The sequence below is a fragment of the Ranitomeya variabilis genome, chromosome 2 (genome assembly GCF_051348905.1).
Source record: "Ranitomeya variabilis isolate aRanVar5 chromosome 2, aRanVar5.hap1, whole genome shotgun sequence".
Taxonomy (NCBI): Eukaryota; Metazoa; Chordata; class Amphibia; order Anura; family Dendrobatidae; genus Ranitomeya; species Ranitomeya variabilis.
This window is the reverse complement of record NC_135233.1, coordinates 595,498,415-595,523,326: the sequence shown is the minus strand read 5'-3', so window position 1 is coordinate 595,523,326 and position 24,912 is coordinate 595,498,415. Positions and strand designations below refer to the sequence as shown.

The following is a 24,912-nucleotide window of genomic DNA, read 5'->3' as shown; positions in this document are numbered from 1 at the left end:
TCTGGGCTTGATTATTAATTTTTTATTATAAAATACAAAAAAGATGGTCCCGTTGGTATAATGGCAGTTCTTTACACTTAACCCCTCCATGACCTTGGGATTTTCCGCTTTTCCGTGTTCGTTTTTCTCTCCCCTCCTTCCCAGGGCCATAACTTTTTTATTTTTCTGTCAATTTGGCCATGTGGGGGCTTATTTTTTGCGGGACGAGTTGTACTTTTGAACGACATCATTGGTTTTACCATGTCGTGTACTAGAAAACGGGAACAAAATTCCAACTGCGGTGAAATTGCAAAAAAAGTGCAGTCCCGCACTTGTTTTTTGTTTGGCTTTTTTGCTAGGTTCACTAAATGCTAAAACTGACCTGCCATTATGATTCTCCAGGTCAGTAAGAGTTCATTGACACCTAACATGACTAGGTTCTTTTTTATCTAAGTGGTGAAAAAAAATTCCAAACTTTGCTACAAAAAAAATAAATTGCGCCATTTTCCGATACTCGTAGCGTCTCCATTTTTCATGATCTGGGGTCGGTTGAGGGCTTATTTTTTGCGTGCCGAGCTGGCGTTTTTAATGATACCATTTCGGTGCAGATACGTTCTTTTGATCGCCCGTTATTGCATTTTAATGCAATGTCACAGCGACCAAAAAAACGTAATTCTGGCGTTTCTAATTTTTTTCTCGTTACGCCGTTTAGCGATCAGGTTAATGTTTTTTTTATTGATAGATCGGGCGATTCTGAACGCGGCGATACCAAATATGTGTAGGTTTGATTATTTTTTTAATGATTTATTTTGAATGGGGCGAAATGGGGGTGATTTAAACTTTTATATTTTTTTTATTTTTTTCACATTTTTTTTAACTTTTTTTTTAACTTTTGCCATGCTTCAATAGCCTCCATGGGAGGCTAGAAGCAGGTACAACGCGATCGCCTCTGCTACATAGCAGCGATCTGATGTTCGCTGCTATGTAGCAGAAATGCAGGTGTGCTATGAGCACCGACCACAGGGTGGCGCTCACAGCTGCCGGGGATCAGTAACCATAGAGGTCTTAAGGACCTCTATGGTTACCATTCAGAAGCAGCGCCGACCTCCGATCATGTGACGGGGGTCGGCGATGCGCTCATTTCCGGCCCCCCAGCCGGAAGCGCCGGTTAAATGCAGCTGTCTGCGTTTGACAGCGGCATTTAACTAGTTAATAGCGGCGGGTGAATCGCGATTTCACCCGCCGCTAATGCGGGCACATGTCAGCTGTTCAAAACAGCTGACATGTCCCTGCTTTGATGCGGGCTCACCGCGGAGCCCTGCATCAAAGCAGGGGATCTGACCTCGGACGTACTATCCCGTCCGAGGTCAGAAAGGGGTTAATGTTCACGACACCAAAACCCAGCCTAGTAGACCATAGTAGACAGCCTAGTAGACCAAAACCAAGCCCAGTGCTTGTTTTCTGTGTTCCCATTTCTTATAAAAGTGATTGCTGATGAACACAAGGTCTCAGGTTTTGCAATTTTGGGGTCAGCAGAGAGGGTGAACCCATATGCTGAAAGTGTCTGTCACGGCCACTCCCCCCGCTCATACTTACCCGCTGCGGCGCGCTCCTCCTGCAGGCGCGCATCCTCTCCTTCATTCTTCTCCGCTCCCTGGTTCTCGTCAGGTGCGCGTGCGCACCGCCCACTCCAGCACTTCCTCTTTCTGATTTACAGGCGCTCTGTATCTCCTCTCTGTGATCCTGGAGGACCATGACCCAGAAGTCCTCCAGCACTCCATGTATATAACGCGATTCCTTCCTCTGCTCCTTGCCTGTCTGTCATTTGTGCTACTGTGACTCAGGTCCACCTTTGTCTTTGCACTGCCTGTTTTGAGTCTCCACTCTGTCCAGCCAGTTCAGCTTCTCTGCCTTTCCCAGGCTTCCTTGTCTCCTCGTCCAGTCCAGCCCTCCTAGTGTCCTCTCCGTACTCTGTTAGTCTGGTGTCTCTGTCCTGTCCTGCTTCCTTTGTGTCTTCCCCTTCTCAGTGCTCCTTTGGTCTCGCCTGTACCCAGCTCTTACCTAACTGTACTTCATCTTACCTCGCTCTGTCCGTCCTACGCCTATCTTCTCTATTTTGTACCTCCTACTACCTGTCTCCGGGTTCCAGCTTCTGCGGCAATAGTCTCCCTTGGGTCTGCCCCTAACGCTCCCTGTATAGGGGGTGGTCTACCTGGTCAGCTCACCCTTGGGAGGTTCGTTGTCATGGATCTGCGGGTCCACCCCAGGTATTCCAAAAGATCTCACAATAGGACTGCACTCGGATGACATCTGAGTGCAGTCTGATTTTTACAGTGTCAATCCCACATGGAGCAGGAGGACCTGGGATACGTGTAACTGTAAGCCATGCGGAAGTTGTAGTAGCACCAGGGCCTGATTCCTCTTGAGACCCAATGGTCTCTCCACCCTGTACATGTCATGAATCATAGCTTCCAATAGGTGGCACTAGAGTCCCTACTGCCATCCATGAAGACGTTACTTTCGTTTCCAGGGGCTCATCACATGGCAAGTCTCCGTATGCCTGCTTGGCACTCTCCATGAGGAGAAATGTTAACCCTTAGATGTCATAGCTTTAAGTTATGTCTCAATCAAAAGTCCTCACTCTAGATCTACAGGTCCATGACAGCTTCTATGTATGGGTAGGTTGCACAGAAAAATATACTTTCAGCAAACTAAAGAGTCTCATAATGTAATCCCTAAAATGCCAAGCAAAGTGCCCTTAAAAATGTTAACTGGCTCTGTCCATGGTAGCCTGACAGATCTGAAAAGGGCTTCCACAAGCAGGCTTTGTACTAGCTACTCTGACTATCGGGCAACATAGGAGCTCTGGCCTTTACTCCTAAACCCCTGTACAAGGATGTGAACAGTGGCCCTGAGGTTGAGTTCTTGGAGAAGCTGCTGGCTGGTGGAGCGGTCTGGCAGGAATTGTCAGATTGCCAGGTCAGGACCAGGAGGAATGTCAAGGACCAAAATTGTCAGAAGTCAACAAAATTGTCAGTAAATGGGCCATGGTCTAAAAAAAACCAACAGGCAGGATAAGAGCTAATAATAACAGGAGCCAAAGGTAGTATAGACCATAACTGGCAACTCCCAGCAATAAGCTGGGAGGTTTAATAAGGTGTGGTACTGTTCCATATGGATGGCGCTAACAACCATACTGCAAAACTTGATGATAATACAGGGCCTAGCCACACTAGCCTCTGTTGCTGGACCGAGCCATTGCTGCCCAGAGCCTCTGGTACTGACTTTTCTTCCATCACCAACACTATCCAAAGAACTAACATAGTGTCACCTAGAAGCAGACAGAAGCAGATGTCTGAGGAGCAGGTCCAGGAGACAATAAAATGATCTTGTAGCAGTTTGATGTCTTACCCATCACTTACTTGGTTCCTAAAGTCTGTGGACGTCTGTTACTCCAGTCCTTTTTAGCACTGACACTGCATATGTATTTTATCACACCTATTTGTCTGCTATCCACCCTGACCTCTGCCAAACTATCAATTCTGACCATATTCTGCCTTTACCCATGACTTATCCAGCTATTATTAATGTCTTGGTGCTGCATATCTATTGTCTATCATTCCTTGCTCATAGGTAGCAACCTAGAGATTTGCTTAGGAAAAGTCCAAACCCTATTGTGTGAGTTAAAGGGAATCTGTCAGGAGGTTTATGCTTTTTAATCTAAAAACAGCATAATATACAGCAAGAGAGCCTGATTTAAACAATGTGTTACTTATTAGGCTGTTTGTTGTAATTTAAATGTGATCAGTGTTTTATCAGCAGGAGATTATTTATCACTACAGGACTAGGTGTCTCCTGCCAGTCAGGCTAATCTATGTAACTCCGCCTCTACTACTTATTGGCAGCTTGCTGAAACGAAGCTGCCAATCAGTGATGTGGGCGGGGTTATACACAGCTCAGCATTCTGAACACTTCAACATCTATGGCAGAAAAATACAGGGATTGAATTAAAACTACACCAAGCAGCTCAGTAAGTGATAAGTCGCTGGAATCAGGCTCTCTGCCCCTACATGATGCTAATCTCAGATTACATGTTGACAGATTCCCTTTAAGGGTGAAGAGCCATCCCCAAGACTCTACAAGCTGGATTAACCCTAAGTCAATGCAATATATGATGTCACCCGTTCAGAACATTCTGCACTAATAATGGTCCCTGATGCTCATTGACCCCATTGTTCCAGGGGTACAAGATGGCGTTGCTGACTGCCACTTCTGTAATGTGAAGCTCACCTTCTACTTTCCTCTCTATGGTTAATGGGATCTTATTTGCAGTAAAAGTAAATGGTAACTCAGACGCCGATTCCATAATCCTCGCCATTGTGTAATATTTATAGCTGATTTGTCCTCTCTGGGTTTTCTCATTTCTAAAATCAGCACCTGGAGGATCTGTACTTTTTATAATTGTGACATTTGCAAAATCCCTTTCATGTCAGCACCTGAGAGCCGACTGCTGATCAGTATATATATATATATATATATATATATATATATATATATATATATATCATGGCCCACTTTTATATTGTGCTGCTTGTTCAGAATGATACGGCTCTCCATTTAAGTCATCAAATACAATGCCCGTTCTTTGTGGAAGCTGCGATGTGACACGGTATAAAGAAGAGAAGAGATATTTCATTACTGGCCTATTGTAGGAGCCGTGTTTTCTGCATATTTTTATATACATGCAAGAGGAAAGGCACAATGATCATGTGAAGAACAGCGGCAAAGCGGAATCTACGATAAAGAACATAATAGTCTCACCTGTTCCAAAATGAATTATGAAACATGAAAAACTCCAACAAAAGTTTATAGGGTTTTTTTAAATAGGAGATTTAAATTGCACATGACATGAGGTAGATATACTTTTAAGGCAATAGTCTTCGTGATCATTGATTTCATAATATACATGATATTATTGGCCACATACCAACTGGTATATGGCCAACCTTGATATCAGGAATGTGCCCCAATCCTTTTTTTTTTTTTTTTTTTAAAAAGGACATATCCCACATTAATGTTGGCTATATACCAATTAGTGTAGGATTGCATACACAGCCCACGTCCTGACATTACTGGGGGATGTGTAGAATCCTATATAAATGTGTCAGCCACCAACCTGCATCTTCAGCTACATCTAAATTTGGGCTGAAATCTGTTGCCCGATTTTGCATTCTGTTCCCTGTTTCATATGCCAAGATTTGACCTACATCCCAAAACCTAAAGAGTATGAATTCTGATACCTGTATCCTGTTTTTCATATTTAAATGCGTATATAACTTTTTTTAGAATTTTGTTATTGTTCTCTTGCTTCCTAAATGCAAAGTTAAGCAAAGTTTCGAAACATTGTCCCTCATTTTGCTTCATCAATTACAAATCCATCAGAGCTCCTAATTCCAGTTACTCTCTCTGACCCCTATCTGAATTCCTTTGTTTTAGAGATTGCAGCATCTTATTTTTTTTCTCCCCACCCTGAGACCGTACATGCTTTCTCCACCTTTCACACTGTGGAGATATGTGCAGCATCTAGAGCCTCAGGGTGGGGAGAGAAAAAAGCTATGAACAAGAATATGAAGATGAGGTGAGTGCAGGATAGAAGCTGTGCTGATATATAGGTAGCACCCTAGATACACACAGACTACACATCCAGCCTATATTGCTGTAAAAGATAATCCCACAACAGAAAAATCAGAAACTTGGATCAGGCTGAAAACTGTATAGCAAGGGGGCTGAAAACTGAAACTTAGCGTCATTTCATTAATTAAAGATAGCCACTTACATGTTGTTTCTTGCATGAAACATTAGTGGGCAGAGATCCTTGATAATTGGAATATATCATTACAAAAAAAAGTTTTAGAGAGAGGTGATATCAGGCACAGACTCGCCCAGTGTTGCTCAGTAATGAAGCATTAAACATTGGCTGACTGGCACTTCCAAAACTTTTGATGCCACGGGCAATTTGTTACGGACTCAGTGCTTGGCCAAATGTTTGCACCAGTCTTGCCCCTACCTATAAATTTGACAGCTAATTTTATCTGGGTCACTTAAAATAATTTACCCCCTAGTCAAAAAACTGCCAGCCAGACTCCAATAATGAGGACTTAGATTTGCGCCACTGACTGTGCATAATTGTTACATCTCCCACAATCACTCTACTCAGCGGAACAAAATTATGTTTTGCGTTTAATTGCATTACCGGACGCCCTAAAAAACACATCTCTTATAGGGCACATATCTCATTTGCAGCAACTGACATCGAGCAATGCAAGGTCTACTGAACCATGAGAGAGCCAGACAGTAGAGGAACAGGGGCGCATATAAAGTTCCAGATTAGGGATGTGATGTCTGTGCAAATTTCATTGGTGATCAAGCACAGCAGCTAAAGAGATAATATCCCGTTATTCAAGGGATTCTGGAAAAATGACTATAAAATGTACACCCAGATCAGAATCCTAGCTTAGATAAATCATGGCTTGTATACAGTGGGCCAGAATGGATCAATCATGTTTAGCCTCTTAGATGCTCAAAACTGAACAGAAGTAGATGTTCAATATGTTTACTTTATCATTTGATCAAAAAACGGCCCTGGAGTAGGTTTACAGCATGGAAACTAAGACAAAAGTAGGTGTACAGTACTGATACGGTCAAGTTTAGTCTCTTAGGTGCCCAAAATTTGCCAAAAATGTTCCAAAAAGTAGATAAAGAGGGCTAAGTTGGTCATGTTTATTTTCGTAGGTGCTAAAAATTGGGCCAAAAGTGCAAAGTAGGTATTTTATACTTTGATTCTAGTTTAGTCTTTTAGATTTAGTCTCAGGTGCCAAAATTTGCCAAAAAGTAGGTAAACAGGGCTAAGAAGGCCATGTTTATTTTTGCAGGTGATAAAAATTGTCAAAAGTACAAAGTAGATATGTTATACTTTGAGTCTTGTTTAGTCTTGTAGATGTTCAAAATTGGGTCAGTAGTAGGTATAGATTATGATTAGTCCTCTCTCCTCCTGTACCAGTTATGACTTGTATTGTTTAAGATTATTGTACTTGTTTTTATTATGTATACCCCTCCTTACATGTAAATCGCCATGGAATAAATGGCGCTATAACAATAAATAATAATAATAATAATAATAATAATAATTAGTCTCCTAGGTGCTCAAAATTGGAGCAAAAGTAAAGTATACAGTACTGATTGTGTCATGTTTAGGTGCTCGAAACTGGAACAAAATCAGGTATAGATTGTCTTCAGCTCTTAAGTGCCCAAAAACTAAACCAAAAGTATGTAAACAGTACTGATTGTGTCATGTATGATTAGCATCTTAAATGCTCAAAATTGGGTAAAAGTTGGTATAGAGTATACTGTAGGTTCAGCAGTGTTAAGTCTCGTACATACTTTATAAATTACCATATTAAGTCTCTTTGGTGCTCAAACTTGGGCCAAAAGTTGCTGTAACACGGTTGGTTCTCAAAACAGCCATCATCAATGATTCAACGTTCATTAAACCTGTTTCTGTAGGCACCAATTATGATAAATGCTTGTGAGATAAACTTTTTCAGTTTACCTGGGCTTCCTCTAAAAAATCCTCCACTACACCCCAAAAAATGGTTATAAGTATAAAGTCTGGAGAACGTGATGACCAGTCCATGCTGCCATGTCTCTTTATCTAACACTGTGGAAGAGTGCTATCATGGTAGGAAAAATGAGGATGGTAGCTCTTGGCAAGCCTGATGTGTGGACTTTCCTGAATGGCAAAACAACTCTTGTCTCAATGTCCCCTGTTTACCATGACCCCATCAGTCAAATGAACCCACATTTGGGACAATCTCTCTTTACTGACCACATTTGGGCACTTTATCATGTAAAGGGTTCCATACTGTACTATCTCCAACATGTGTTCCATGTCTTTAGGACTGCAAACATGTCAGCTGTTGTGCTGTCCTCATTATGGTATTTTGGCAACCCAAGTATTTTTGCACCCACAAAGTTGGACTATTGGCACATTGCTGTGGAGGAGGGACTCTTAAAGTCACAAAGCCAATTTTTAGAGGGGCATCAGGCGGCATTAATTTTCTTAAACGGCCATTATTAAACAGTGGGTCTCCTATGCTGCTATTGCCTATGCAGTGAGTGGCTTGGCTGCCAAGAATTATGACGCACCCCAATACCCCTTTCATGAGAGGTACAGGAGGGCTTACTGAAAAAATGTTGCATTGAATGCAAGGCCTGCCCTGCTACCAAGTCATATGCCCCCCAAGAAGCCTTTGAACGCAGGTACTGGATGGCCACAGGAAAACCCACTTCACATTCTTCAGTTGGTCCTGCCATACTGTTTCCTTATAGATTGAATGCAAGGGCGCTTTGACCCAAATTTGCACGCACCCCAATCCCCCTTTGGAAAAAGCATGGAGGAGGGCCTCCTAAAAAACCTGTCCCATTACAAAGGAGCGGGTTCCCTAGACTCATGCCCATACACTAAGGCATGGGGGGTAGATTTTATAAAACATTTTTATGGGGATCATAGACAAACTTGCCAAAAAATTGACTGGCTGTAGCAGCATAGAACACATTGATCCTGGTGTTCTAGTGGCGGAGAATGATGAGATGTTAAGGAAGACCGCATTAAAAACTAGGCCCAATTTAACCCCTTAATCCCATTGGACGTACTATCCCGTCAAGGTGATCTGGGACTTAATTCCCAGTGACGGGATAGTACGTCCAGCGCGATCGGCAGCGCTCACGGGGGGAGCGCGGCCGATCGCGGCCGGGTGTCAGCTGATTATCACAGCTGACATCCGGCACTATGTGCCAGGAGTGGTCACGGACCGCCCCCGGCACATTAACCCCCGGCACACTGCGATCAAACATGATCACAGTGTTCCGGCGGTATAAGGAAGCATCGCGCAGGGAGGGGGCTCCCTGCGTGCTTCCCTGAGGCCCCCGGAGCAACGCGATGTGATCGCGTTGCTGCGAGGGTCTCTTACCTCCTATCCCTGCAGGCCCCGGATCCTAAATGGGCGCGGGGCTGCATACGGGTCCTGCAGGGATTACTTCCGGGTGCAGACCAGGCTCCGGTAAGCCTGCAGCGGTCTAAGACAGATCGCCGATCTGACAGAGTGCTGTGCAAACTGTCAGATCAGCGATCTGTGATGTCCCCCCCTGGGACAAAGTAAAAAAGTAAAAAAAAAAAAATCCACATGTGTAAAAAAAAAATAAAATTCCTAAATAAAGAAAAAAATATATATATTATTCCTATAAATACATTTCTTTATCTAAATTTTTTAAAAAAACAATAAAAGTACACATATTTAGTATTGCCGCGTCCGTAACGACCCAACCTATAAAACTGTCCCACTAGTTAACCCCTTCAGTGAACACCGTAAGATGAAAAAAAAAAAAAAAAACAAGCCAAAAAACAACGCTTTATTATCATACTGCCGAACAAAAAGTGGAATAACACGTGATCAAAGAGACGGATATAAATAATTATGGTACCGCTGAAAACGTCATCTTGTCCCGCAAAAAAAGGAGCTGCCATACAGCATCATAAGCAAAAAAATAAAAAAGTTATAGTCCTCAGAATAAAGCGATGCCAAAATAATTATTTATTTTTTCTATAAAATAGCTTTTATCGTATAAAAGCGCAAAAACATAAAAAAATGATATAAATGAGATATCACTGTAATCGTACTGACCCGACGAATAAAACTGCTTTATCCATTTTACCAAACGTGGAACGGTATAAACGCCTCCCCCAAAAGAAATTCATGAATAGCTGGTTTTTGGTCATTCTGCCTCACAAAAATCGGAATAAAAAGTGATCAAAAACTGTCACGTGTCCGAAAATGTTACCAATAAAAACATCAACTCATCCCGCAAAAAACAAGACCTCACATGACTCTGTGGACTAAAATATGGAAAAATTATAGCTCTCAAAATGTGGAGACGCAAAAACTTTTTTGCTATAAAAAAGCGTCTTTTAGTGTCTGACAGCTGCCAATCATAAAAATCCGATATAAAAAACGCTATAAAAGTAAATCAAACCCCCCTTCATCACCCCCTTAGTTAGGGAAAAATAATAAAATTAAAAAAATGTATTTATTTCCATTTTCCCATTAGGATTAGGGCTAGAATTAGGGTTAGGGCTAGGGTTAGGGCTAGGGTTAGGGCTAGGGTTAGGGCTAGGGGTAGGGTTAGGGTTAGGGCTAGGGTTAGGGCTATGGTTATGGCTAGGGTTAGGGTTAGGGTTAGGGCTGGGGTTAGGGCTAGGGTTAGGGCTAGGGTTAAGGCTAGGGTTAGGGTTGGGGCTAGGGTTGGAGCTAAAGTTAGGGTTAGGGTTGGGGCTAAAGTTAGGGTTAGGGTTGGGGCTAAAGTTAGGATTAGGGTTGGGGCTAAAGTTAGGGTTAGGATTACATTTACAGTTGGGATTAGGGTAAGGATTAGACTTAAGGGTGTGTCAGGGTTAAGGGTGTGGTTAGGGTTACCGTTGGGATTAGGGTTAGGGGTGTGTTTGGATTAGGGTTTCAGGTAGAATTGGGGAGTTTCCACTGTTCAGGCACATCAGGGGCTCTCCGAACGCGACATGGCGTCCGATCTCAATTCCAGCCAATTCTGCATTGAAAAAGTAAAACAGTGCTCCTTCCCTTCCAAGCTCTCCCGTGCACCCAAACAGGGGTTTACCCAAAAATAAGGGGTATCAGCGTACTCGGGACAAATTGGACAACAACTTTTGGGGTCCAAATTCTCTTGTTATCCTTGAGAAAATAAAAATTTGGGGGGCTAAAAATCATCTTTGTGGGAAAAAAAGATTTTTTATTTTCACGGCTCTGCGCTGTAAACTGTAGTGAAACACTTGGGGGTTCAAAGTTCTCACAACACATCTAGATAAGTTCCTTGGGAGGTCTAGTTTCCAATATGGAGTCACTTGTGGGGGATTTGTACTGTTTGTGTACATCAGGGGCTCTGCAAATGCAACGTGACGCCTGCAGACCAATCCATCTAAGTCTGCATTCCAAATGGCGCTCCTTCCCTTCCGAGCTCTGCCATGCGCCCAAACAGTGGTTCCCCCCACATACGGGGTATCAGCGTACTCAGGACAAATTGGACAACAACGTTTGGGGTCCATTTTCTCCTGTTACCCTTGGGAAAATACAAAACTGGGGGCTAATAAATAATTTTTGTGAAAAAAAAAGAATTTTTATTTTCACGGCTCCGCGTTATAAACTGTAGTGAAACACTTGGAGGTTCAAAGCTCTCAAAACACATCTAGATAAGTTCCTTAGGGGGTCTACTTTCCAAAATGGTGTCACTTGTGGGGGGTTTTAATGTTTAGGCACATCAGGGGCTCTCCAAACGCGACATGGTGTCCCATCTCAATTCCAGTCAATTTTGCATTGAAAAGTCAAACGGCGCTCCTTCCCTTCCGAGCTCTGCCATGCGCCCAAACAGTCGTTTACTCCCACATATGGGGTATCAGCGTACTCAGGACAAATTGCTCAACAACTTTTGGGGTCCAATTTCTTCTCTTACCCTTGGGAAAATAAAAAATTGGGGGCGAAAAGATCATTTTTGTGAATAAATATGATTTTTTATTTTTACGGCTCTGCATTATAAACATCTGTGAAGCACTTGTTTGATCAAAGTGCTCACCACACATCTAGATAAGTTCCTTAAGGGGTCTACTTTCCAAAATGGTGTCACTTGTGGGGGGTTTCAATGTTTAGGCACATCAGGGGCTCTCCAAACGCAACATGGCGTCCCATCTTAATTCCAGTCAATTTTGCATTGAAAAGTAAAATGGCGCTCCTTCCCTTCCAAGCTCTGCGGTGCGCCCAAACAGTGGTTTACCCCCACATATGGGGTATCGTCGTACTCAGGACAAATTGCATAACAACTTTTGTTGTCTAACTTCTTCTCTTACCCTTGGGAAAATAAAAAATTGGGGGCGAAAAGATCATTTTTGTGAAAAAATATGATTTTTTATTTTTACGGCTTTGCATTATAAACTTCTGTGAAGTACTTGTTGGGTCAAAGTGCTCACCACACATCTAGATAAGTTCCTTAGGGGGTCTACTTTCCAAAATAGTGTCACTTGTGGGGGGTTTCAATGTTTAGGCACATCAGGGGCTCTCGAATCGCAACATGGCGTCCCATCTCAATTCCAGTCAATTTTGCATTGAAAAGTAAAATGGCGCTCCTTTCCTTCCGAGCTCTGCCATGCGCCCAAACAGTGGTTTACCCCCACATATGGGGTATCAGCGTACTCAGGACAAATTGTACAACAACTTTTGCCATTCATTTTCTCCTGTTACCCTTGGTAAAATAAAACAAATTGGAGCTGAAATAAATTTTGTGTGAAAAAAAGTTAAATGTTCATTTTTATTTAAACATTCCAAAAATTCCTGTGAAACACCTGAAGGGTTAATAAACTTCTTGAATGTGGTTTTGAGCACCTTGAGGGGTGCAGTTTTTAGAATGGTGTCACACTTGGGTATTTTCTATCATATAGACCCCTCAAAATGACTTCAAATGAGATGTGCTCCCTAAAAAAAAATGGTGTTGTAAAAATGAGAAATTGCTGGTCAACTTTTAACCCTTATAACTCCCTAACAAAAAAAATTTTGGTTATAAAATTGTGCTGATGTAAAGTAGACATGTGGGAAATGTTATTTATTAAGTATTTTGCGTGACATATCTCTGTGATTTAAGGGCATAAAAATTCAAAGTTGGAAAATTGCGAAATTTTCAAAATTTTCGCCAAATTTCCGTTTTTTTCACAAATAAACGCAAGTTATATTGAATAAATTTTACCACTATCATGAAGTACAATATATCATGAGAAAACAGTGTCAGAATCGCCAAGATCCGTTGAAGCTTTCCAGAGTTATAACCTCATAAAGGGACAGTGGTCAGAATTGTAAAAATTGGCCCGGTCATTAACGTGCAAACCACCCTCGGGGCTTAAGGGGTTAAAGAAGTGGGTCTCCTAGACTTGTAATGCCCATACACTAAGTGCATAGGCCAACAAACATTTCTCCATGGGGGGTGCATTTTCAAAAAAAAATGTATGGGGATCATAGACAAACTTGCCAAACTATTGACTGGCTGTAGCAGCATAGAACACATTCACCCTGGTGTTCTAGTGGCGGAGAATGATGAGATGTGGAGGAAAGCCTCATTAACCCCTTTACCCCCAAGGGTGGTTTGCACGTTAATGACCGGGCCAATTTTCACAATTCTGACCACTGTCCCTTTATGAGGTTATAATTCTGGAACGCTTCCATGGATCCCACTGATTCTGACACTGTTTTCTCGTGACATATTGTACTTCATGACAGTGGTAAAAAAATTTTGATATTACTTGAGTTTATTTGAAAAAAAATGGAAATTTAGCGAAAATTTTTAAAATTTGGCTTTTTTTCAACTTTGAATTTTCATGCCCTTAAATAACAGAGATATGTTACACAAAATACTTAATAAGTAACATTTCCCACATGTCTACTTTACATCAGCACAATTTTGGAACCAAATTTTTTTGTTGTTAGGGAGTTGTAGCGGAATAGGAGGAAAGACCTACGATGTCATCAAAAGCTCCTACACCGAGAACCGCTCCAGCGTGAGCGTGAACGGCAGAAGAACGGCTGATTTCCAACAGAGCCGCAGAGTCAGACAGGGCTGCACCCTAAGCCCAACGCTCTTCAATATCTTCCACGGCACCACGTCTCACACTCCATGACGCCCAGGTGAAATTCCTGGTGTATGCAGATGACCTACTGCTGCTGTCACCAACTGAGAAAGGTCTCCAAGAAAACCTGAAAATCTTGGAGAAATTCAGCTCCACATGGGCACTACCGATCAATACAAAGAAAACGAACATCATGGTGTTCCAGAAGAGAAAGCCAAGACTGAACCAGCACCTTCCATTCGTGCTAAACAAGTGCGCTCTTACAGAAATGGACAAATATACCTACCTGGGCCTGGAAATTCACCAGTCAGGGAGATTCAAACAAGCCATAGAGACCCTGAAGGACAAGGCCTGCAAAACCTTCTATGCCATCCGAAGGACCATCTGAAGCCACCAGTGAGGGTCTGGCCAAAAATCTTCGATGCCATAATCACCCCAATCTTCCTGTACGGCAGTGAAGTATGGGGCCCTCACACATACCCAGACTGGTCAAAGTGGGATTCCAGTCCAACAGAAATATTCCACCTGGAATTCTGTAAACACCTTCTCCAGGTCCATCGGAGCACCACCAACAATGCCTGCCGGACTGAGCTGCGCAGATTTCCACTGCACCTAGCAGTCCTGAAGAGGGCGCTGTCCTTCCAGGCTCACCTTCAGAGTAGCAACCCAAGCTCCCATCACCATAAAGCCATACTACATATAGGTGGTCCCCACAAACCAGGACCCCCGGAACATCCCACCCAAACCCAACCTCACTAAACCGTTAACCAAAACAACCTGACAAAAGCCACAATCAGGAAGATGGTAGACGAGGGGCAGGAGAGGTACGTCAGTGACTGGAGGAAAGATATCAGCAGCTCTCAGAAGCTGACCGTGTACCAGAGTCTACAGAGAGACTACAGACTGGCTCCATATCTGAAGAAACTCTTGGACCCCAGAGACCACCAGATCCTGAGCCAGTATAGACTCAGTGCCCACAATCTGGCCATCGAGGTCGGCTGGCACAGACCTACAAGCCCAGGGAAGACAGACTGTGCCTACACTGTGACCTGGAGGATGAGACCCACTTCCTGCTACACTGCACCAAATACTCAGCAGTGAGGGACACTCACTTCAGGAGACTCTCTGATCTCTTCCCGGATTTCAGCTCCATGAAGGAGGAAGAGAAAACATATATCCTGCTGGGGGAAGAATAGAGCGCGGTGGAGATAGCAGCGCAGTATGTGAGCGCGTGCCATAGGCTGCGAGAAAGACAACCATGATATGCCATGGACTTCCTTACCCCCACCCTGCACCCCATCCATCGTTCCCACAGTCCCCACCCATTATCCCCAAAGTCCCTACTCCATATTCCCTATTATACAAGTGCTTTGGCAAAACTAATGTTTATTTAGTCCTGCCAATAAAGCTTCTTTGAATTGAATTGTTATAAAGGTTAAAAGTTGACGAGCAATTTCTCATTTTTACAACACCATTTTCTTTTAGAGACCACATCACATTTGAAGTCACTTTGAGGGGTCTATATGATAGAAAATACCAAAAAGTTATACCATTCTAAAAACTACACCCCTCAAGGTGCTCAAAACCACATTTAAGAAGTTTATTAACCCTTCATGTGCTTTGCAGGAATTTTTGGAATGTTTAAAAAAAATTAACATTTAATTTTTTTCACAAAAAAATTAATTCTGATCCAATTAGTTTTATTTTACCAAGGGTAACAGGAGAAATTGGACCCCAAAAGTTGTTGTACAATTTGTCCTGAGTACGCCAATACCCCATATGTGGGGGTAAACCACTGTTTGGGCGCACCGCAGAGCTCGGAAGGGAAGGAGCGCCGTTTGACTTTTCAATGCAAAATTAGCTGGAATTGAGATAGGACGCCATGTCGCGTTTGGAGAGCCCCTGATGTGCCTAAACATTGAGACCCCCCACAAGTGACACCATTTTGGAAACTAGACCCCCTAAGGAACTTATCTAGATGTGTGGTGAGCACTTTGAACCCCCGAGTGCCTCACAGAAGTGTTTAATGTAGAGCCGTAAAAATAAAAAAATCATATTTTTTTCACAAAAATGATTTTTCGACCCCAATTTTTTTTCCCCATTTCCTATTTATAGCGGGTTTTTGTTTGGCAGCTGTCACACACTAAAAGACGCTTTTAATTGCAATAAATAGTTTTTGTGTCACCACATTTTGAGAGCTATAATTTTTCCATATTTTGGTCCACAGAGTCATGTGACGTCTTGTTTTTTGCGGGACGAGTTGATGTTTTTATTGGTAACATTTTTGGGCACATGTCATTTTTTTATCACTTTTTATTCCGATTTTTGTTAGGCAGAATGAACAAAAACAAGCAATTCATGAATTTCTTTGGGGGGGGGGGCATTTATACCATTCCACGTTTAGTAAAATTGATAAAGCAGTTTTATTCTTCGGGTCAGTGCGATTACAGCGATATCTCATTTATATCATTTTTTATGTTTTGGCTCTTTTATACAATAAAAACTATTTTATATAAAAAATAATTATTTTTGCATTGCTTTATTCTGAGGACTATAACTTTTTTATTTTTTTTCTGATGATGCTGTGTGGCTGCTCGTTTTTTTGTGTGACAAGATGACGTTTTCAGTGGTACCATGTTTATTTACATCCGTCTTTTAGATCGCGTGTTATTCCACTTTTTGTTCGGTGGTATGATGATAAAGCATTGTTTTTTGCCTCTCTTTTTTTTACGGTGTTCACTGAAGGGGTTAACTAGTGGAACAGTTTTATAGGTCGGGTCGTTACGGATGCGGCAATACTAAATATGTGTACTTATTGTTTTTTTATTTACATAGAGAAATGTATTTATTGGAACAATATATTTTTTTTTCTTTATTTAGGATTTTTTAAAAAAAATATTTTTACATAGTGTAATTTTTTTTTTTTTTACTTTGTCCCAGGGGGGGACATCACTTTGCAGAGCACTGTGTCAGATCAGCGATCTGACAGGCAGTGCTGGAGGCTTTCCGGCACCTGCTCTCAGCAGGCACTGACAAGCCACCTCCCTGCAGGACCCGGAAGGACCCCGTGGCCATCTTGGATCCGGGGGCCTGCAGGAAGGAGGCAGGAGGAGACCCTCGGAACAACGCAATCACATCGCGTTGTTCTGAGGGCCTCAGGGAAGCACGCAGGGAGCCCCCTCCATGCGCGATGCTTCCCTGTGCCACCGGAACGCTGCGATCTTGTTTGATCGCAGTGTTCCGGGGGTTAAAGTAATGACTCCTGGCACATAGTGTCGGATGTCAGCTGTGATAATCAGCTGACACCCGGTCGCGATCGGCCGCGCTCCCCCCGTGAGCGCAGCTGATCGCATATGACGTACTATCCCGTCGATGGTCATACGTGCCCAAGTCACCTCGACGGGATAGTACGTCTGATGTTACAAATGGGTTAAAAGAGAAAAAAAACCATGCTAAAATTGTCAAGTTCTTCTTTACTAACATTTCTTCTGGTCACCTTTCCATTTCTATCTCTCTTTTATGCTTACAGAATGCTGAAGAAGGATCCGGCGCTTCGTCCAAGTGCCAAAGAAATCTTGCAGTTTCCTTATGTAACTTATAGAGGGCAGGTATGTATGGAACTTTTTATATGCTTTTATATGCATATTTGGCTCAAAATCATAGAATCATAGCATGTTAGAGTTGGAAGGGACCTCCAAGGTCATCGTGTCCAACCCCCTGCTTAATGCAGGATTCACTAAACCATCTCAGACAGATGTCTGTCCAGCCTCTGTTTGAAGACTTCCATTGAAGGAGAACTCACCACCTCTCGCGGCAGCCTGTTCCACTCATTGATCACCCTCACTGTCATAAAGTGTTTTTTTCTAATATCTAATCTACCATCCAACATCATTCCAACCAACTGTTTATATACCCAATTAACACATTCGTATGTTTCATCCAGCGACAATTATACATAGGGTTAAAGACGTAATTTCTCTCCGTGTGAACCACAAGTCGTTTGCAATTAGGAAAAGATTCCATCTCGTTGAGAGCATGTGTTGGGTTCTTGCTTCAGGATTTAATTGCTGCTGGCATTCTTCTCTGTTCCGTCAAGTTTTTGATGTGATGGGTAGAGAATGAAACAGAGGAAGACAAAGGAATCCAGGAAAGTTTCAGTGCAAGCACCGACTCAGCGGGGGGCAGAGAGCTGCAAACTTGTAGAAAGCTGATGTCTATTATTCAAAACTTCAGATACCACCATCTGTGGAGATTATTCTAAGTGAAAGGGGGTTTGTTGGATTCTAGCAGAGAAATGATAGAGGAAATCCTGATATTTGGTGTGAAATATACAATTGGGCTGATATTCCTCCATCACATTCGGCAGTAAATACGCCATACACATCCAGCATGTACACCGCTCATATAGCCATACGCAATGTGCTTTATTATAGTTTTACACTACATGACATTTGACTAAGTTTCCATGGAGGTTTGTTCATCTGTGTTCACACACACTGGAAATGTTGTGGATCTTCTTTTTGGATTTTTGGCCGAAATATCCTGGAATGACAATAAAGTGGATAAGACTTTTTTTTATCTGCAGTATGTTGTAGAAAAACTGCAATTTTATGGTGAAACTTCCCCATTTAGTTTGAGTCTGAAGTCATTTTTACTGATTTCACTATGTCTGCAATTCCACAATAAGAAAAAAATAAACTTGAGAAAAGTAAGAAATAATAAAAAAAAACTACCTTAATCACTTCTTTTGCCTGCTTATCCATTTTTTTGGCTATGTGTATGAAGAGTTTTTCATGGAATTTTTGGAGCAGAAACTGGATGGAAACTGAGCAAGAAACTCTTCAAATTCTTCTCCGAATCACAAAACCTTTCAAAAACTTTGAGATTCCCCTCTTTTTATTGTCAGAAAACGCTGCAAAAGACTTCATGTGCACATATTCTTAGCAAAATTTCCATGGCGGTGCCGGTACAGACTGGAGACTGACGTGAAAACACTGCTTGGATTAGCGGAAGATTTGGTGCAGATCTGAGGATGGAAGATAGAAGAATGCCAGCATTTTTTCAAAAATACACAATGTAAAAAAAATCACCAAAAACTCATTGTGGAAACATCACCTAAGGGTATGTACATGTGATATTTTGCTAAAAAAAAAAGGAAAAATAATCAACATATGCACTGTAATGTCAAAACGACTTTCTGTGCACGTGATTCGTCTTTTTTTAATGTCTTTTAACTGCTTTAATATCCATCAAGCAGCTAAAAGAAGGAAATTGTTAATTTTTCAGGTGGCTTCTGCTTGGAAGTCGCCACTATTCAATATGTAAAATTGAAAAAGCTGCAAAAAGTGGCTAAAAAAAATTATGAATAAGATGCTTCTGAAAAAACATTGTCAACTTTTTCCGAAATCGTTTCCTGCTTCAAAAACTCTGGCGGCATCTATAAGAAGCCGTGTGCACATATCCCAATATGGCATTAATTTAAAGACACATTTTTAGGATGTCCATTTATCCAAATTAGATAAATAGACACAAGTTCATATATACAGTATTTGATACCCTTAAAAATAACCATGCAGTCTTATTATGGCTCTGGGGGTTGATTCAGACACTCCAGATGCCTTTCCCATACACATAAATACTCCATGCCACCGCCGGACAGCCTCATCCGTATACATTACGCCTTATATAAGGATCAAATTCCTAAACATTTTGCAGTTCTCTTATTTAACTTTCGGCTAAGTTTGCGGAAAAATACTCTGCAAATCCAACTACAAATTTTACCAAAAATCTGAAAAAAATTAGTGATTGACATCATCGCTCTATGTAGAATTTGGACTTGTTGGAAGTATGGCTGCAGTTCTGTGATTTTTTTGTGGATGTCAGCCTGTCCCCATAGTCTTAGCTCTTGTCAATTACAGGTTCTCTCACAATGGCTGCAGGAGGAGATTCGTCAAGACAGAAAAGATTCTATAGATGAAGATGTCGCCAGGATCACGGCTGCCATGTACGTACAGCACTTGCACTTGTGTTAATCAATATCATCAAATGTTATAGTCAAGAATCCAGCTAATTAGACGCGCGTCGGAACTGTACCTGACATGTAGGTCAAGCATTAAACCATCTGCATCACTCAGCTCCATATATAGTTATTTCAGACCACTTTCACCTATTTGCTAGGAAGTAAAAAGTGTGGAAATATTATATATACCTTTTATCATCTACAATCAGACGTTTTTCTACCTGTGTATGAGTTAATGCATTGAGGTTTGATTAGAACCTTAGGTTATGATGTGTATATACCATCAATTTTATTATAGCTTTTTGGACCTATTGCTTTAAAGGAAGTCTATCAGTAGGATCAACCCTCCTACGCCATCTACATGGGCATGTGGGTCATACGATGCTGAATAAAAATGATACCTTGATATCTGCAATCTGATGTTTTATTCCAGTGAAATCCAATTTTTTTAAATATGTAAATTAGCAGTTAAGATCTATGGGCGGGGAATAGATCTTCCTGAGAATCTGCCTCCAGAGCTTATTATAAATGAAAGGGGGCATTACCAGTGTGAGACATGTAGATCAGGAAAGCAGCCTGAGTTATTACATGTCTCACACTGGCAATGCCTCATCATTTATAGTAAGCTCTGGAGGCAGATTCTCGTGATCAGATCAGAATGTACACAGCCCACACTAGGAAGAAAAACACAGCTGATCTACGCATTTTGCCGCTCAGCCTTAGTCATGGTACAGACTGTTGCACGCCCTGCTTTTAAGAGACAAAGGCTAGTCACATAATGACTAGTAAGCGGCTTACAGTTGTGTGAAAAAGTGTGTGCCCCTTTCTGATTTGCTATTCTTTGCCTGTTTGTCACACTTAAATGTTTCAGATTACCCAAACAATTTAAATATCAGACAAAGATAACACAAGTAAACACAAAATGCAGTTTTTAAAGGTCTTTATTATTAAGGGAAAAAGAAATTAAAACTTACAGGGCCATGTGTAAAAAAGTGATTGCCCCCCATTTAAAACATAAATTAACGGTGGTTTATCACATATTTGGGAAGCTGAGTTCTAGCCACACCCAGGCCTAATTACTGCGCAACCTGTTCTCATTCAAGAATTCACTTAAATAGGACCTGCCTGACAAAGTGAAGTAGACCAAATGTTCCTCAAAATAGACAACATGCCACTATCCAAAGAAATTCTGGAACAAATGAGAAACAAAGTAATTGAGATCTATCAGTTTTGAAGAGGTTATAAAGCCATTTCTAAAGCTTTGTGACTCCAGTGAATCACAGTGAGAGCCATTATCCACAAATGGCGAAAACGTGGAACATTGCTGAACCTTCCCAGGAGTGGCCTGCAGACCAAAATTACCCCAAGAGCTCAGCAATGACTCATCCAAGAAGTCACAAAAGACCTTGCAACAGCATCCAAAGAACTGCAGGCCTCACTTGCCTCAGTTAAGCTGGACTCCACCATAAGAAAGAGACTGGGCAAAAATGGCCTGCATGGCAGAGTTCCAAGACGAAAACCACGGCTTTTCTTGAAATATACTTTTGGGAGACTTTGTGGACTGATGAGACAAAAGTTTAACTTGTTAGAAGGTGTATGTCCCCTTACATCTGGGGTAGAAGTAACACAGCATTTCAGAAAAGGAGCACCATTCCAACAGTACAATATGGTGGTGGTAGTGTGATGGTTTGAGGCTATTTTGCTGCTTTAGGACCTGGAATAATTACTGTTGGAAATGGAACCATGATTCTGCTGCCTACCAAAAAATCCTGACAGAGAATGTTCGGACACCTGTGCATGACCTCAACCTGAAGCAGTATTGGATTATGCACCAGGACAATGATCCAAAACACACCAGCAAGTCCACCTCTGAAAGGCTTAAGAAAAACAAAATTAAGACTTTGGAGTGGCCTAGTCAAAGTGCTGACCTTAATCCGATTGAGATGCTGTGCCATGACCTTAAAAAGGTGGTTCATGCTCGGAAACCTCCAATGTGGCTGAATTGAAACAATTCTGCAAAGATATGTGGGTAAAATTCCTCAAGAGCGGTGAAAAAAACTCATTGCCAATTATTTCAAACGCTTGATTGCAGTTTTGCTGCTAAGGGTGGCCCAACCAGTTATTAGGTTTAGGGGTCTATCACTTTTTCATGCAGGGCCGTGAAGGTTTGGATTTCTTTTTTCTTTAAAGTAAACCTGTCAGCAGGATTGTGCTGAGTAACCTACAGACAGTGTCAGGTTGGCACCGTTATACTGATTATAATGATACCTGAGTTGATGATCACATGCGTGATGTGCAGTTCATTCTCTTATATAGTGCTATAAATAAATTCATCAAAAAAAAATAATGTGACTGAAAATAGCAGCTATCGGCAATCTGATAGCTGCTACTGCGCAGGTGTCGGCAGCGCCGTCTTGCCAGGGGAAAAAAAAAAAACATTTCCTCTTCCAAGGTGGCGCCAGCATCTGTGCAGCCGAAGTTGTCGGCGTACCTCCATACCTTCAAGGTTGCTGAAGATTCCCACAGGCAGTGATAAGATGGTCTCCCAACAAGGAGGGAGGGTGAGGGATATCCTTTCCAGCACTCGGATAACTCCCACAGACTGGTGTATTGGGAAGCTCTTCTATGTCCCACAGACACAAATCAGCCATTGGAGTGCTTTCTGGGTGGGTTTGTGCGAAGTGGCCTTTTTCCAGTAACCAGGACCCCGTTTAGTGAACATGACCTGGTCTGGTCAACTCTTGCAGGATATCACGATACTCATGCCCATTATCACCAGTAATCTTCTTTGAATGGCTCGGAGACCAGAAGGATGCCTTTTCTTCCATATAGCTGCACATTCATCCACACAACCCCCCTCCCTGTGATGGGGATCAGTTGCTGATTAGCTGCTGCAAATCAATGTCTCCTGCTGTGGCTTGGCCATCGCTTGAAAGAAACAGTTCAAGTATGACTCAGGCACGGTCGTTACCTGTGACCTGGTATCCACTAACCAGTCCACTGCGATGCCTTAAAACTCAGCTCGCAAGATGGGACACCCTGTAACCCGATGTTCGGAGTTGTGCTGAAGTGGTTTGTTCTTCTACCTCCCCCACAGTACGCCGCACTACTGCAGGGTCTGAAGTTTAATGGCGGTGCTGGGTGTCCTTTCAAATCACTCTGACACCCTTTAGTGAGGTGTCCTCTACTTTCACACCTCTAACACTGTGTCCTGATGATCTTCTCTTCATCTAGGTGTAGAAGGCGTCCTTGGAACCTGACTATAAGGCCTTGGTGGAGGACGCTGGGGTCCTGGATAGACTGGCTCAGGCTGCTGAGGGCCCGTCGGTGGATGATATTGACGAACTTGGTCCAAATACAAGCGTAGTAGGTGGAGGACCCTAGGGGTTCAGTACACTTGCGTAGGGAGGCTCAGGTTCGGGAGCCTGAGGGAAGGCCCGATAAGGAGGGTCCTGGATAGATTGGCTCAGCCTGAGGGCCCGCCGGTGGATGATATTGAAGAACTTGGTCCAAATACAAGTGTAGTAGGTGGAGGACCTTAGGGGTTCAGTAGACTTGCGTAGGGAGGCTCAGGTTCAGTCAGAAGCCTGAGGGAAGGCCCGATAAGGATTTTGTAGGGCCCGGTGGGCGGCCTCAGAGGCGAAGCCGGTTTGCATCCTCTTCTCCATGTGAGTCAACTTTTCTTGCATAACATTCAGGGAACTCTGCAGATCTTGTACTACCCTGGTCAGAGCTTCTTCCTTTCTTACACCCCCGATGGATATGACCGCCTGGGTTCATACCACTCCAGAAACATAGCTTTCATATTTGCTTCAGGCCACCGCCTCTGCCAATATTTGTTGAAAACTTAATGCTGGACCCACTAACTGCCTCAGGGGAGTACTGTAGAGTATCAGGATAAATTGTTCTCATAGTATCCGATCCACAGATCCTATCCCGCCTGCTCTGTCTGCCTCTTTCTTTTGCACTCCTGCTAGTATTTCCTGTAACACTGTGACATATTTCAAGACCCCTTCCCCTTCTTGCTACAGCCGGTAGAAGAACTTTGCCCAGAGGTGTCCCACATTAACTGCTTCACCATATATCTCCATCAGAAATTTCGCCACTTCTTTCAATGTGTTGCATGTGGCTTCAAGTGGCAGGAAAATTTTTCTGCTGGCCTCACCCTCCAGGGCGGCCAGAGTGATCTCCACTTGTAGCTCTGAGCTGACATTATAAATGTTAGCAGCACTTTGCAATCTGGTTGGACAATTACATATTCTGGCCATCAAATTTTGGCAGCACGCTAAACAACGTGCTCATATGGAGGGCCCATGCAGGAGTTCCACCATTGCCTGTGACACTCACATTAACAACACCACCATCGCTGTCAGCCGCCTTCATCTCTATGGCTGTACCCAGCTTGCAGTGCCACTTGTAGCAGTGCCTGAAAGACACCGCAGGGCAGGACTCAAATATGGTACAGTAGACTATGAGTCAGAAACAAAACTGTTATGATCCTTAGTGGTTGAGGATCACAAATTACTCCAGCTAAGTAACAAACATAGGACAAGCTCTAGGGAGGTGGCAAACTGGACTGACCGCAAATCTGAACCTATCCAAACACACTAGAAGTAGCCGGTGAACGTGCCAAAAAATCCTAGACGTCTCGAGCCAGCCTGAGGAACTAACTACCCCTAGAGAGAAAGAAAGACCTCTCTTGCCTCCAGAGAAATAATCCCCAAAGATATAGAAGCCCCCAACAGATAATAACGGTGAGGTAAGAGGAAGGCACATACACAGGGGTGAAAGCAGATTCAGCAAATGAGGCCCACTAATACTAGATAGCAGAAAATAGAAAAGAGAATCTATGCGGTCAGTAAAAAACCCTTACAAAATATCCACTCTGAGATTTCAAGAACCCCCACACCAACTAACGGTGTGGGGGGAGAAACTCAGTCCCCTAGAGCAACCAGCAAGCGAGGAAATCACATTTTAGCGAGCTGGACAAAAAAAACATAATGAACACTGATAATCAAAAAATGATCAAACAAAAACTTTGCTTGTCTTGGAGAGACTGGGAGCAAGGTAGACACAAGGAATCTGAAGAGCACTGAATACATTGATAGCAGGCAAGGAACTGAGTCTCCAGGTGAGCTAAATAGGAAACCAACCAAGGATAACGAACCAGCTGATGCAGCCAACC

General features: G+C 42.5%; 1 protein-coding gene and 1 long non-coding RNA gene across 2 annotated transcripts in view; one reads left to right on the top strand and one right to left on the bottom strand.

Moving 5' to 3' along the window:
• The window catches only part of LOC143807172 (serine/threonine-protein kinase Nek11-like), a 344,541-nt gene that overhangs the window by 240,866 nt on the left and 78,763 nt on the right, over window positions 1-24,912 (top strand). Inside the window, exons 8-9 of the mRNA XM_077288448.1 lie at window positions 17,238-17,316; window positions 19,627-19,712. Coding sequence (XP_077144563.1) covers window positions 17,238-17,316; window positions 19,627-19,712 — 165 coding nt within the window. The remainder of the gene's footprint in view (window positions 1-17,237; window positions 17,317-19,626; window positions 19,713-24,912) is intronic.
• LOC143807173 (uncharacterized) overlaps window positions 17,811-24,912 on the bottom strand; it is a 51,606-nt gene continuing 44,504 nt past the window's right edge. The window contains exons 2-3 of the long non-coding RNA XR_013221663.1: window positions 18,442-18,734; window positions 17,811-18,250 (exon numbers count right to left, since the gene is read on the bottom strand). This is a non-coding gene — a long non-coding RNA (uncharacterized LOC143807173). The remainder of the gene's footprint in view (window positions 18,251-18,441; window positions 18,735-24,912) is intronic.